Consider the following 14797-nt stretch of genomic DNA (forward strand, 5'->3'; position numbering starts at 1 on the left):
GGAAGGGGGCACTATCTCCGGGAATGGAGGGGTTAATGTCCCCTGTATACATGAGCACATCCAGCGTTACTGTACATATACACATGGCAGAACTGGGGGAAGGGGACACTATCTCTGGGAATGGAGGGGTTAATGCCCTCTGTATATATGAGCACATCCAGCGTTATATTACTGTACATATACACATGGCAGAACTGGGGGAGGAGGCACTATCTCCAGGAATGGAGGGGTTAATGTCCCCTGTATACATGAGAACATCCAGCGTTATATTACTGTACATATACACATGGCAGAACTGGGGGAAGGGGGCACTATCTCCAGGAATGGAGGGGTTAATGCCCCCTGTATACATGAGCACAGCCAGCGTTATATTACTGTACATATACACATGGCAGAACTGGGGGGAGGGGCACTATCTCCAGGAACGGAGGGGTTAATGTTCCCTTTATACATGAGCACATCCAGCATTATATTACTGTACATATACACATGGGAGAACTGGGGGAAGGGGGCACTATCTCCGGGAATGGAGGGGTTAATGCCCCCTGTATACATGAGCACATCCAGCGTTATATTACTGTACATATACACATGGCAGAACTGGGGGAAGGGGACACAATCTACAGGAATGGAGGGGTTAATGCCCCCTGTATACATGAGCACATCCAGCATTATATTACTGTACATATACACATGGCAGAACTGGGGGAAGGGGGGCACTATCTCCAGGAATGGAGGGGTTAATGCCCCCTGTATATATGAGCACATCCAGCGTTATATTACTGTACATATACACATGGCAGAACTGGGGGAAGGGGGGCACTATCTCCAGGAATGGAGGGGTTAATGCCCCCTGTATACATGAGCACATCCAGCATTATATTACTGTACATATACACATGGCAGAACTGGGGGAAGGGGGGCACTATCTCCAGGAATGGAGGGGTTAATGCCTCCTGTATACATGAGCACATCCAGCATTATATTACTGTACATATACACATGGCAGAACTGGGGGAAGGGGGCACTATCTCCGGGAATGGGGGGGTTAATGTCCCCTGTATACATGAGCACATCCAGCGTTATATTACTGTACATATACACATGGGAGAACTGGGGGAAGGGGGCACTATCTCCAGGAACGGAGGGGTTAATGTTCCCTGTATACATGAGCACATCCAGGGTTATATTACTGTACATATATACATGGCAGAACTGGGGGAAGGGGGCACTATCTCCAGGAACGGAGGGGTTAATGTTCCCTGTATACATGAGCACATCCAGGGTTATATTACTGTACATATACACATGGCAGAACTGGGGGGAGGGGGCACTATCTCCAGGAACGGAGGGGTTAATGTTCCCTGTATACATGAGCACATCCAGCGTTATATTACTATACATATACACATGGCAGAACTGGGGGAAGGGGGCACTATCTCCGGGAATGGAGGGGTTAATATCCCCTGTATACATGAGCACATCCAGCGTTATATTACTGTACATATACACATGGCAGAACTGGGGGAAGGGGGCACTATCTCCGGGAATGGAGGGGTTAATGCCCCCTGTATACATGAGCACATCCAGGGTTATATTACTGTACATATACACATGGCAGAACTGGGGGAAGGGGGGCACTATCTCCGGGAATGGAGTGGTTAATGCCCCCTGTATACATGAGCACATCCAGCGTTATATTACTGTACATATACACATGGCAGAACTGGGGGAAGGGGGCACTATCTCCGGGAATGGAGGGGTTAATGCCCCCTGTATACATGAGCACATCCAGCGTTATATTACTGTACATATACATATGGCAGAACTGGGGGAAGGGGGGCACTATCTCCGGGAATGGAGGGGTTAATACCCCCTGTATACATGAGCACATCCAGCGTTATATTACTGTACATATACACATGGCAGAACTGAGGGAAGGGGGCACTATCTCCGGGAATGGAGGGGTTAATGCCCCCTGTATACATGAGTGTTATATTACTGTACATATACACATGGCAGAACTGGGGGAAGGGGGCCACTATCTCCGGGAATGGAGGGGTTAATGTCCCCTGTATACATGAGCACATCCAGCGTTATATTACTGTACATATACACATGGCAGAACTGGAGGAAGGGGGCACTATCTCCGGGAATGGAGGGGTTAATGCCCCCTGTATACATGAGCACATCCAGCGTTATATTACTGTACATATACACATGGCAGAACTGGGGGAAGGGGGCACTATCTCCGGGAATGGAGGGGTTAATGCCCCCTGTATACATGAGCACATCCAGCGTTATATTACTGTACATATACACATGGCAGAACAGGGGGAAGGGGGCACTATCTCCAGGAATGGAGGGGTTAATGCCCCTGTATACATGAGCACATCCAGGGTTATATTACTGTACATATACACATGGCAGAACTGGGGGGAGGGGGCACTATCTCCGGAAATGGAGGGGTTAATGCCCCCTGTATACATGAGCACATCCAGCGTTATATTACTGTACATATACACATAGCAGAACTGGGGGAGGGGGCACTATCTCCGGGAATGGAGGAGTTAATGTCCCCTGTATACATGAGCACATCCAGCGTTATATTACTGTACATATACACATGGCAGAACTGGGGGAAGGGGGCACTATCTCCAGGAACGGAGGGGTTAATGTCCCCTGTATACATGAGCACATCCAGCATTATATTACTGTACATATACACATGGCAGTACTGGGGGGAGGGGGCACTATCTCCGGGAATGGAGGGGTTAATGTCCCCTGTATACATGAGCACATCCAGAGTTATATTACTGTACATATACACATGGCAGAACTGGGGGGAGGGGGCACTATCTCCGGGAATGGAGGGGTTAATGCCCCCTGTATACATGAGCACATCCAGCGTTATATTACTGTACATATACACATAGCAGAACTGGGGGAGGGGGCACTATCTCCGGGAATGGAGGGGTTAATGTCCGTTGTATACATGAGCACAGCCAGCGTTATATTACTGTACATATACACATGGCAGAACTGGGGGGAGAGGCACTATCTCCAGGAACGGAGGGGTTAATGTTCCCTGTATACATGAGCACATCCAGCGTTATATTACTGTACATATACACATGGGAGAACTGGGGGAAGGGGGCACTATCTCCGGGAATGGAGGGGTTAATGTCCCCTGTATACATGAGCACATCCAGCGTTATATTACTGTACATATACACATGGCAGAACTGGGGGAAGGGGACACTATCTCTGGGAATGGAGGGGTTAATGCCCTCTGTATATATGAGCACATCCAGCGTTATATTACTGTACATATACACATGGCAGAACTGGGGGAGGAGGCACTATCTCCAGGAATGGAGGGGTTAATGCCCCCTGTATACATGACACATCCAGCATTATATTACTGTACATATACACATGGCAGAACTGGGGGAAGGGGGGCACTATCTCCAGGAATGGAGGGGTTAATGCCCCCTGTATATATGAGCACATCCAGCGTTATATTACTGTACATATACACATGGCAGAACTGGGGGAAGGGGGCACTATCTCCAGGAATGGAGGGGTTAATGCCCCCTGTATACATGAGCACAGCCAGCGTTATATTACTGTACATATACACATGGCAGAACTGGGGGGAGGGGCAGTATCTCCAGGAACGGAGGGGTTAATGTTCCCTTTATACATGAGCACATCCAGCATTATATTACTGTACATATACACATGGGAGAACTGGGGGAAGGGGGCACTATCTCCGGGAATGGAGGGGTTAATGCCCCCTGTATACATGAGCACATCCAGCGTTATATTACTGTACATATACACATGGCAGAACTGGGGGAAGGGGACACAATCTACAGGAATGGAGGGGTTAATGCCCCCTGTATACATGAGCACATCCAGCATTATATTACTGTACATATACACATGGCAGAACTGGGGGAAGGGGGGCACTATCTCCAGGAATGGAGGGGTTAATGCCCCCTGTATACATGAGCACATCCAGCATTATATTACTGTACATATACACATGGCAGAACTGGGGGAAGGGGGGCACTATCTCCAGGAATGGAGGGGTTAATGCCTCCTGTATACATGAGCACATCCAGCATTATATTACTGTACATATACACATGGCAGAACTGGGGGAAGGGGGCACTATCTCCGGGAATGGGGGGGTTAATGTCCCCTGTATACATGAGCACATCCAGCGTTATATTACTGTACATATACACATGGGAGAACTGGGGGAAGGGGGCACTATCTCCAGGAACGGAGGGGTTAATGTTCCCTGTATACATGAGCACATCCAGGGTTATATTACTGTACATATATACATGGCAGAACTGGGGGAAGGGGGCACTATCTCCAGGAACGGAGGGGTTAATGTTCCCTGTATACATGAGCACATCCAGCGTTATATTACTGTACATATACACATGGCAGAACTGGGGGAAGGGGGCACTATCTCCGGGAATGGAGGGGTTAATATCCCCTGTATACATGAGCACATCCAGCGTTATATTACTGTACATATACACATGGCAGAACTGGGGGAAGGGGGCACTATCTCCGGGAATGGAGGGGTTAATGCCCCCTGTATACATGAGCACATCCAGGGTTATATTACTGTACACATACACATGGCAGAACTGGGGGAAGGGGGCACTATCTCCGGGAATGGAGGGGTTAATGCCCCCTGTATACATGAGCACATCCAGCGTTATATTACTGTACATATACACATGGCAGAACTGGGGGGAGGGGGCACTATCTCCAGGAATGGAGGGGTTAATGTCCCCTGTATACATGAGCACATCCAGGGTTATATTACTGTACATATACACATGGCAGAACTGGGGGAAGGGGGCACTATCTCCGGGAATGGAGGGGTTAATGCCCCCTGTATACATGAGCACATCCAGCGTTATATTACTGTACATATACACATGGCAGAACTGGGGGGAGGGGCACTATCTCCAGGAATGGAGGGGTTAATGCCCCCTGTATACATGAGCGCATCCAGCGTTATATTACTGTACATATACACATGGCAGAACTGGAGGAAGGGGGCACTATCTCCAGGAATGGAGGGGTTAATGCCCCCCTGCCCCCAGTAATGGGGGATCTCCACATACCTCCACCTGCAGAGCCGCCACCACATATATGGCTGTTCTGTGCGCACAGGACCTGTGATGAGGTCACAGGAGGGGAGGAGTCAGGGGTCACATGATCAGGGGCCTCAGTGGATGCAGGACTCTGCTGTGCTGGTTGTCATGGTGCTGGATGAGGTGAAGGTTATGTGTGGGGTCAGGAGGGGTTTATAGTGTGGATGTAGCAGAGCCGCGTGTGTACGAGGTGTACGGAGCGGAGCCGCGCGTGTACGAGGTGTTGGGAGCGGAGCCGCGTGTATACGAGGCGTACTGAGCGGAGCCGCGTGTATACGAGGCATTCGGAGCGGAGCCGCGCGTGTACGAGGCATGCGGAGCGGAGGCGCACGTCTACGAGGTGTACGGAGCGGAGCCGCGCGTGTACGAGGTGTACGGAGCGGAGCCGTGTGTGTACGAGGTGTGCGGAGCGGAGCCGCGCGTGTACGAGGCGTGCGGAGCGGAGGCGCACGTGTACGAGGTGTATGGAGTGGAGCCGCGTGTGTATGAGGTGTATGGAGTGGAAATCGCACTGCACTCTCATGTCTCGCACTCACCTATAGACTTGTATAGGTGAGTCGGATCATTTTCTCGGATGTACTCACAGCATGCAATCGCAGATGTGAACTGCCCCATAGAATAACACTGGTTGAGCGCTATGCCCAGTGGGCATGGTTTCTCTTGCATTGATACTTTGAAGGAGAACCTGGAAGTTTCCATCATGTTCTGTAGTTTTAGGCTATGTGCCCACGTTGCGGAACTGAAGCATATTTTTTACGCTTCTCCCTGGCGGGAAAATCGCATGCGGATTTTACATGCGGTTTTCCCGCCAGGTAGAAGCGTTAGTGAGGCGTCTTTGCATGCATTTCCGCATGCGGGTTATCAAGCACTTCTCCAAGTGATTCAAGCATCACTTGGAAAAGTGCTTGACAACTTGTTCACACTATATAAATCCATGCAAACGGCATGGATTTATATAGTGTGACCAAGTAATAGTTAAAAAAAAAGAATCAGAATGGTAAAAAATAAAGTTTATACTCACCTACCGATGCATTCTGTGCCCCGTCCGGAGTCTTGAGCGGCTCACGCTGTTGTGTGCAGGACCTTCGGTGACGTCATTGAGTCATGTGATGGGTCACATGACTCAATGACGTGGCAGGTCCTTCACACACCTCGCGACGGCGGGAAAACACCGGGAAGACATCAGAAGATAAGTATAAACTTTATTTTATTCTTTTTTTTACAGGTTCTTTGGTACCCAGGTGAGAGTCTCCTCTCCTCCAGACTTGGGTACCATCCGCATGCGGAAACGCAAAATTAATGAACATGCTGCGGATTTTTGACCGCAGCATATACGCTGCGGAAAAATCCGCAGCATGGGCATTGACATTGCGGAATGCCATTGGGGACCATGGGGTGCGGATATACATGCGTTTTACAAGCATTTACGCTGCGGAAATTCCGCAGCATATACGCTTGTAATACGCAACGTGGGCACGCAGCCTTAAGGCTATGTGCCCACGTTGCATTTATGAAGCAGAAAATTTCTGCTGCATAAATGCAAGTCCTCTCCCGGAAAAACGCATGCGGAATTTTTCGCGCGTTTATCACGCGTTTTCCACATGCGGAATTGCCTTGCGTTTTTTATGCATTGGACAAAGGCAATTCCGCTTGCGGAAACGCAAAATTAAATGACATGCTGCGGATTTTTGAACGCGGCATAAACGCTGTGGAAAAATCCGCAGCATGTGCATAGAACTTGCGGAATCCCATTGGGGACCATGGGGTGCGGATATACATGCGTTTTTCAAGCGTTTACGCTGCGGAAATTGCGCAGCATATACGCTTGAAAAATGCTACGTGGGCACACAGCCTAAGGCAGTTTCCACTATCTACACCTAAACAAATTACATTTATCAGCTAGGAGGATGAGCTGGAGAACTTTAGAAGGCAACCGAGGGACTTATAGCTACTTCGACTAAATGCATAAAATCTTCTACAATCAATCAGTATAAACAATGTGTTGGAGACAGGGCTGTGGAGTCGGTTACCCAAACCTCCGACAGACTGCAAAGCACTTCCTCATTACTGAGCTTGTACATAAAGTGCAGCACAGATTCATCTCAACTAAAAGCCTAGATCCTTAGATCTGGAATAGAACAGACATTTATAGCACATTTCTTTTCCAAATTCTTATGAAGAAATTTATAGCACATACTGCATTGACTTATTGTACCCAATTTATTATACAGTAGTGTTCAAAATAATAACAGTCTAATATGACTAACCACCAGATTAATCACTGTTTTTGGTATAAATTATATTAGCAAATGTCAAACAATTAACTAGTTGGTGCAGTAGATTCTAAGAAAATCAGCAGATACAGCATTCGTGATCTGCATGTTTTTGAGTCTGTGTATTTGAATAATTAATTGAAAGGGGGTGTGTTCAAAATAATAGCAGTGTGGAGTTCAATTAGTGAGGTGGCCTTTATTTAAGCGTGAAGCCAGCACATGTTGTACATTCATTTCTCCTTGAAAACTTGTGAAATATGTGTCATTCGAGACACTGTTCAGAAGAACAGTATACTTTGATTAACAAGTTGATTTGAGAGGGTAAAACTTATGAAGAAGTGCAGACAACGATACGCTTTTCAGCTAAAATGATCTCCAATGCTTTAAAATGGAAAGCAAAACCAGAGCGACATGGACGAAAACGGAAGACTACCATTCAAATGGATTGAAGAATAGCCAGAAAAGCAAAGGCTCAGCCAATGATCACCTCCAGGATGATCAAAGACAGTCTCAAGTTACCTGTGAGTACTGTGACAGTTAGAAGATGCCTGTGTGAAGCTAATCTCTTAGCAAGAAGTCCCACTGTAAAAAAAAAAGACATGTACTGAAGCGGACACAATTTGCAAAAGAGCTCATCAACTGGCCTAAAGAGAAATGAAGAAACATTTTGTGGACTGATGAAAGTAAAATTGTTCTTTTTGGGTCCAAGGGCCACAGACAGTTCGTCAGACAACCCCCAAACTCTGCATTAAAGCCACAGTACACTCTGAAGACAGTGAAGCATGGTGGTGCAGGCATCATGATATTGGCATGTTTCTATTACTATGGTGCCGGACCTATTTACCGCATACAAGTGATCATGGACCAGTTTGCATACATTAAAATACTTGCAGAGGTCATGTTGCCTTATGCTGAAGAGGATATGCCCTTGAAATGGGTGTTTCAACAAGACAACAACCCTAAACACACCAGTAAACAAGCAAAATCTTGGTTCCAGGCCAACAAAATTGAGGTTATGGAGTGGCCAGCCCAATCCCCAGACCTTAATCTGATAGAACGCTTGTGGGATGACATCAAAAATGCTGTTTCTGAGGCAAAGCCAACAAATGCCAAAGAATTGTGCGAGGTAGTCAAAGCATCCTGGGCTGGATTAACAGTTGACAGGTGGCAGAAGTTGGTTGACTCTATGCAACATAGATGTAAAGCAGTTCTAAAAAACTGTGGGTATACAACTAAATATTAGGTTAGTGATTCACAGGAATGCTATATCCTCAAAAAAAAAGAGAGTGGAAATTGTGAGTTTGTAAAGACAAATGCAGACACTGCTATTTTTTAGAACAGCCCAATGTTCATTTTTTGTTATTTTCTGTAAAGTAGTTAAAAAATATATACATTTCTCTTCATGTTTTGAATTACAAAACAGTGTGCAATGTTTCCAATGAATGGAAATAAAAACTAGGATAAAGATTTTGTGCTTAACTCATGTTTTTGAACTCACAGCTATTATTTTGAACACTACTGTGTATTTTACGAGTCGGAGTCGGTCCATTTTCTACCAACTCAGACTCCATCAAAATGGACACCGACTCCACAACCCTGAATTTAGGTTGAGTGGGTGCGTATTTCCCTTGGGCAGTTTTGCGAAGCCGCCTCATGGTCTACCATTGTCAGGCATTTTAGATGGAATGTTCAATTTCACAGTTCTCGGAAAAGGGTTACCTCCGTAAACTAATTAATAGAGCATATAGAGAGGTGAAAGGGTTCTCACAGCATGAACTAACGGGCAGGAGAGAGAGCGTAAGTAAGGGTAAACTAGATGAATTTGGGACCAATTTTATAACAACATATTCGGTCCACAGTAATCAAATAAAGTGGATTCTAGAGAAGCATTGGGGTGTAGTGCGAAACGACCCAATTCTCAGTAGTATAGTCCCCCTAAAACCTAAGGTGACATATAAAAGAGCACCTACTCTAAAGAATATAGTAGCACCCAGTAGAATGAGGAATAGGACCCATACAAAGGTTTCTAATTCCCCAAATAGGAATGAGCTTTTTGGCTCTTTCCGTTGTAATAGGAGAGGATGTCTGTGTTGTGCTTCTATTACCAACGGAGTGGAGAAATTTCATTCATCAGATAATCCCAATAAAGAATACTGTATTAAGCATAGGATGACGTGTGCAACTAGCTACGTGATATACTTGATTCAATGTGAGTGCGGCAAGCAGTATGTGGGGAGGACGTCCCAACCTCTCCACAAAAGAATAAATTCACATAGGTACAATATCAGAAAAGGGTATGATAAACATGGATTGTCACGTCATTGTACACAAACACATAATGGAAATGTACACTTTAAAGTTACACCTATTGATCATATTCCTGAAAATGCTATAAATAGGTGGGAGAGTCTGAAAAAACGCGAGACGTATTGGATTTATAAGCTCAATTCTCTTCAACCACATGGCTTGAATGAGATTAGTGATCTATTTTAGGATTCACAATGTTTAGTGACCCCTGATTGTTCTATATAGATGGAATGGGCGATATAAATTGGAGATGTAAAGTCGTTGATACCGATAATATTTTTAACTATCACACTTGTATATAATAATATTTCTTTTTCAGCTCTACTTTTTTAATGTAATAAGACTTCTTGTATGAGTCTTATATGCAGCTACACCTAAAATTCCTCAGATGGATATATGGCCTAGTGGGCTAATACTGTGAATTGGTTTATATACTTTTGAAGCAGTGTGCTTCATAGGTTTGATTCCAGTGAGTACCACTATTTGTTATTTTAATATATTTAGAAGATGAAGTGTGTTGCAGAGAAAATGATTCCAGTATTGCTGCTGCTAATATAAATTACGTTAGGTATTTAAGAAATGACAACATTTTTTTAGCTAACATTTTCCCTTTTTTTATTAATATGAACTCCCTATAGTGCTCTTACACGGGGCTGCATCTGATAACTTCAGATAGTTATATAGCTGAGTGGTCTGATGCTATGATATGGCTTACGTACTTTTGGAGTAATGTTGCCTCACGGGTTCGATCCCGGTGAACATCAGAATTTTAATTTTTGAAAGATACTATTTTCTTTTAGGGTTTACTAGAGATTCATCTCATTGTGAAAAATGTCATGCTTTTTATGATTAATTGTCTAATGTGTGAGTTTTTATGAGTATTTTTAGTTTTTAGAGTTTGCTGGTACAATGTGGGCGTTTTCACAGGAAGTACCGTCATGTGTGATGCGTGTAATTATATGTTATATATATATATGTGGATTGAGACTGACTAGATAGCCCTGAGGAAGAGGCAGTATAGCCATGAAACTCGTAGGCCAAGTAATAAAGAAAGTTTGGTTTATCATTAACCCTTGTGCGTCTCTGGACCAGGGCGGAGGATCAGCCTGGCTGCTTATCTCCTCTTATTGTTTACTGATCAGCGGGGTCTCCTGCAGCAGCCATCAGACAGGTGCTTCACAGTTGGTTGTAACTCACACAACCTCAGAAGGTGAGTGAGACTGATTGTGGGACCTGGTATTTACTTTTATACAGATAAAGCCCTATGTGCGCTGTCTTTTCTATCTTTTGCTACAAATTCACAGTTTCCATCCCTTAATTTTGTTCAGTGCTACTTAATTACCATTTTGTGCTGCCGTAAGACACCCAAGAAAGAATAATAAAATTTACTTACCCAAAATTTTAATTTTCTGGAATCAGAAGGCAGTACAGCTTTCCTCCCTTAATAATTTTAATTGCTACATAGAAATACAGGTGCTGTAGATTTCTGATTGCATTATATGTGATCTTAATTGGTTGATGTTTTGCTTAATTGTTTTACTGCTTATTAGCCTTGTCTTCAAGTAATTTAACCCATTATATGCTATCTACAGACTCTCGTAAATAAGAATTTGAGATATGTAAATGTTATTCTTTTGTGAATGTACACTTTGTAAGGCAGTCTCACTATTAAATGTATTTTTTTAACTTCTCTTTTAAATTTTTTAGCACAATGTCCCCTTTCCAAAAGGTACAGACCAAGAAATGCTAGGTACACCAACAAAAACAGTGGTAACAAACCATGCATATACGTCAAATTAGACTAATATGACTGATGTGCAAAAAATAAATCAGTACTTTGTGACATACACACTTTGTTTAAATGTTTTTTTTTGCCTCCATATGCGTAAATGCAAAAATTAATTGTATAACAAGGGTGTAGAATGTGTTCATTGGTTTAAAAATTTCTCTTCGTATCTCTATGGCTAAGCAATATCATCTTCTCACTATCCAGTTTCCCCACAAAATGACTGCTGCATTCCCTACTTCTCCTTTTATATAGGCTATGATAGTTCCTCATGATTGGTTGGGCATGTGATGTGACAGCTACAGGGTATTATATGGAAAACCACCCAGACACTCCTGAGGTCATGCAATATTTTATGGTTAGTATAATCTTCTTCAATGCGAAAAATGGCAGTGGCAATTTTTGACGATTCAAGTAAAGTGAATCGCAAATTGTTTGACTTCACCTGGTTCAACAAATTCCTACAAATTCCATAAGAATTTGAGTCGCACTGAATCAAATTGCTCATCTCAAGTAAGAAGTATTGAACTAGCTGTACAATAGCTACCACATTAAGGCCATAAATATGGAGTATCCCCTGTATTAATGTATTCATGGTCAACAAGATTTTATTTCCTAGAAACGCATTTCCTGCTTTCTAAGCATGAAAATGGCTCCTCTCTGATGCTTAGCACAACATGATTCTTGGTAAAAACACTTTCCAAATTCTGCGCATCAGAACAGTTTATACCCTATGTGAATTGGCTGATGATAAACAAGATCTGACTTCCGTTGAAAACATTTCCCACATTCTAAACATGAAAAAGGTTTCTCCCCCGTATGAGATTTTTGATGGGCAATGAGATGTGCTTTCTGAGAAAAACATTTCCCACATTCTGAACATAAAAATGGCTTCTCCCCAGTATGAGATTTTTGATGGCCAATAAGATGTGATTTCTGAGAAAAACATTTCCCACATTCTGAGCATGAATATGGCTTCTCTCCTGTGTGACATCTCAGATGCTTAACAAGATGTGTTTTCTGAGAAAAACATTTCCCACATTCTGTGCATAAGAATGGCCTCTCCCCTGTGTGAATTCTCTGATGGTTTACAAGATCTGACTTTTGTGTAAAACATTTTCCACATTCTGAACATGAAAATGGCTTCACTCCTGTGTGACGTCTCTCGTGTCTAATGAGATTCCAGTAATTGCTAAGATATGCTCCACAGATCGAACATGAATTCTCCATCTTGTGAATTTTCTGACGTATACCAAGTTTTGAATTAGTCAAAAAACATTTCCCACATTCTGAACATGAAAATTCCTTTGCTTCTGTGTGACTTCTATCAAATCTTGTAAAATCTGAGACAACTGTGTAACACTTTCCACCTTGTAAACATGGATTCTCCTCTTTGTGAGATCTTTCATGTTCAACATCCTTTGTGTTATTTTTCTGTAATGAATCAGGAGACAGGACCTGTTGAATAGGGTCAGATAAAAAATCTTCGCTCTGAATGGCTGATGGTAGATCTGGAATACTGACATTTTCTTCATATGCAACTTGTGTGATATCATGATCAAATAATTTAAAAGCAGAAGATATCATATGTCCCTTTGCGCTTCTGATATAATCACCTGCCGAGAATAAAATGTTTTGTTTTTTTTATCACTGTACACTATAATTTTAATAGTATATTGATTGTGTAAGACATTTTAATAAAACATATCCATCCAAATTGCAACACATATAGTAAAAGTCAATAGAAGGTAGAAAAATATGACAAACCCAGACTTCTTAAAAGTAAAAAAAAAAAATATACAAAAGTCTGAATCAAGCTATTCTAATCCCCCATTAAAAATAAAGATAACCAAAAAATTAACAAATACACAGGTGGTATTGCTTTATCTCTAAAAGTCAGATCTATCAAAATATAAAAGTAATTAACTTGATCTGTAAACGCTTTAACCCCTTCGCAACCCTGAGATTTTCCGTTTTTGCATTTTCGTTTTCTGCTCCCCTTGTTCCCAGAGCCATAGCGTTTTTATTTTTTGGTCAATATGGCCGTGTGAGAGCTTATTTTTTGCGGGACGAGTTGTAATTTTGAACGACATTACTGGTTTTACCATACGGTGTACGGGAAAACGGGAAAAAAATTCCAAGCGCGGTGAAATTGCAAAAAAAAGTGCAATACCACAGATTTTTTTTTTTGATTTTTTTACCACGTTCACTGAATCCTAAAACTGACCTGCCATTATTATTCTCCGGGTCATTACGAGTTCGTAGACACCAAACATGTATAGGTTCTTTTTTATTTAAGTGGTGAAAAAAAATTCCAAAGTTTGCTAAAAAAAAAAAAAATGGCGCCATTTTCCAAGACCCGTAGCGTCTCCATTTTTCGGGATCTGGGGCCGGGTGAGGGCTTATTTTTTGCGCGCCGAGCTGAAGTTTTTATTAATACCATTTTGGGGTAGATACAAAGTTTTGATCGCCCATTATTGCATTTTATTGCAATGTTGCGGTGACCAAAAAACGTAATTCTGGCGTTTAGAATTTTTTTATCGTTACGCCGTTTACCGATCGGATTAATTTTTTGTTTATATTGATATATCGGACGATTCTGAACGCGGCGATACCAAATATGTGTATGTGGGGTTTTTTTATTATTATTTTATTTTGAATGGGGCGAAAGGGGGGCGATTTAAACTTTTATATTTTTTTAATATTTGTAAAAACATTTTTTTTTTACACTTTTTGCTTGCTTCTGTAGTCTCCATAGTAGACTAGAAGCAGCACTAGTCTGATCGCCTCTGCTACATAGAGGTGATGAGCAGATCACCTCTATGTAGCAGAAATGCTCCTGTGCTATGAGCGCCGACCACTAGGTGGCACTCATAGCGATCAGCTCATGACAACCACTGGTGTCTGCTGCAGACCCTGGGTTGTCATGCCCACGCATCGGTGACCCACAATCACGTGACGGGTCACCGATGGGCGGGGCTAATGCACCGCTTTCGGCGCTGCGATGTTAAATGCCGCTGTCAGAGATTGACAGCGGCATTTAACATGTTAACAGCTGCGGGTGGATCGCGATTCCACACGCGGCTGTTGCGGGCACATGTCAGCTGTAAGAATCAGCTGACATGTGCCCGGTTGAGTGCGGGCTCAGCGCCGGAGCCCTCACTGAACCGTGGGTTACAGCCTTGTGCGTACTAATACGTCCCAGGCTGTAAAGTGGTTAAACAGAAAAAAATTTAACACGT

The 14797-nt window shown here is 43.2% G+C and overlaps 2 protein-coding genes across 2 annotated transcripts in view; both read right to left on the minus strand.

Moving 5' to 3' along the window:
* LOC141270634 (uncharacterized) overlaps positions 1–5218 on the minus strand; it is a 111987-nt gene extending 106769 nt beyond the window's left edge. The window contains exon 1 of the mRNA XM_073680711.1: positions 5160–5218. The gene's annotated coding sequence lies outside the window, so the exon portion shown is untranslated. The remainder of the gene's footprint in view (positions 1–5159) is intronic.
* A 2292-nt stretch (positions 5219–7510) lies between these two features.
* Positions 7511–14797, minus strand: part of LOC141270668 (gastrula zinc finger protein XlCGF66.1-like) — a 35818-nt gene continuing 28531 nt past the window's right edge. Inside the window, exon 7 of the mRNA XM_073680764.1 lies at positions 7511–13171. Coding sequence (XP_073536865.1) covers positions 12270–13171 — 902 coding nt within the window. The 3' untranslated portion in view covers positions 7511–12269. The remainder of the gene's footprint in view (positions 13172–14797) is intronic.

This window comes from Phyllobates terribilis, unplaced genomic scaffold (genome assembly GCF_046119375.1).
Source record: "Phyllobates terribilis strain yellow unplaced genomic scaffold, ASM4611937v1 Scaffold_5__5_contigs__length_657084704, whole genome shotgun sequence".
Taxonomy (NCBI): Eukaryota; Metazoa; Chordata; class Amphibia; order Anura; family Dendrobatidae; genus Phyllobates; species Phyllobates terribilis.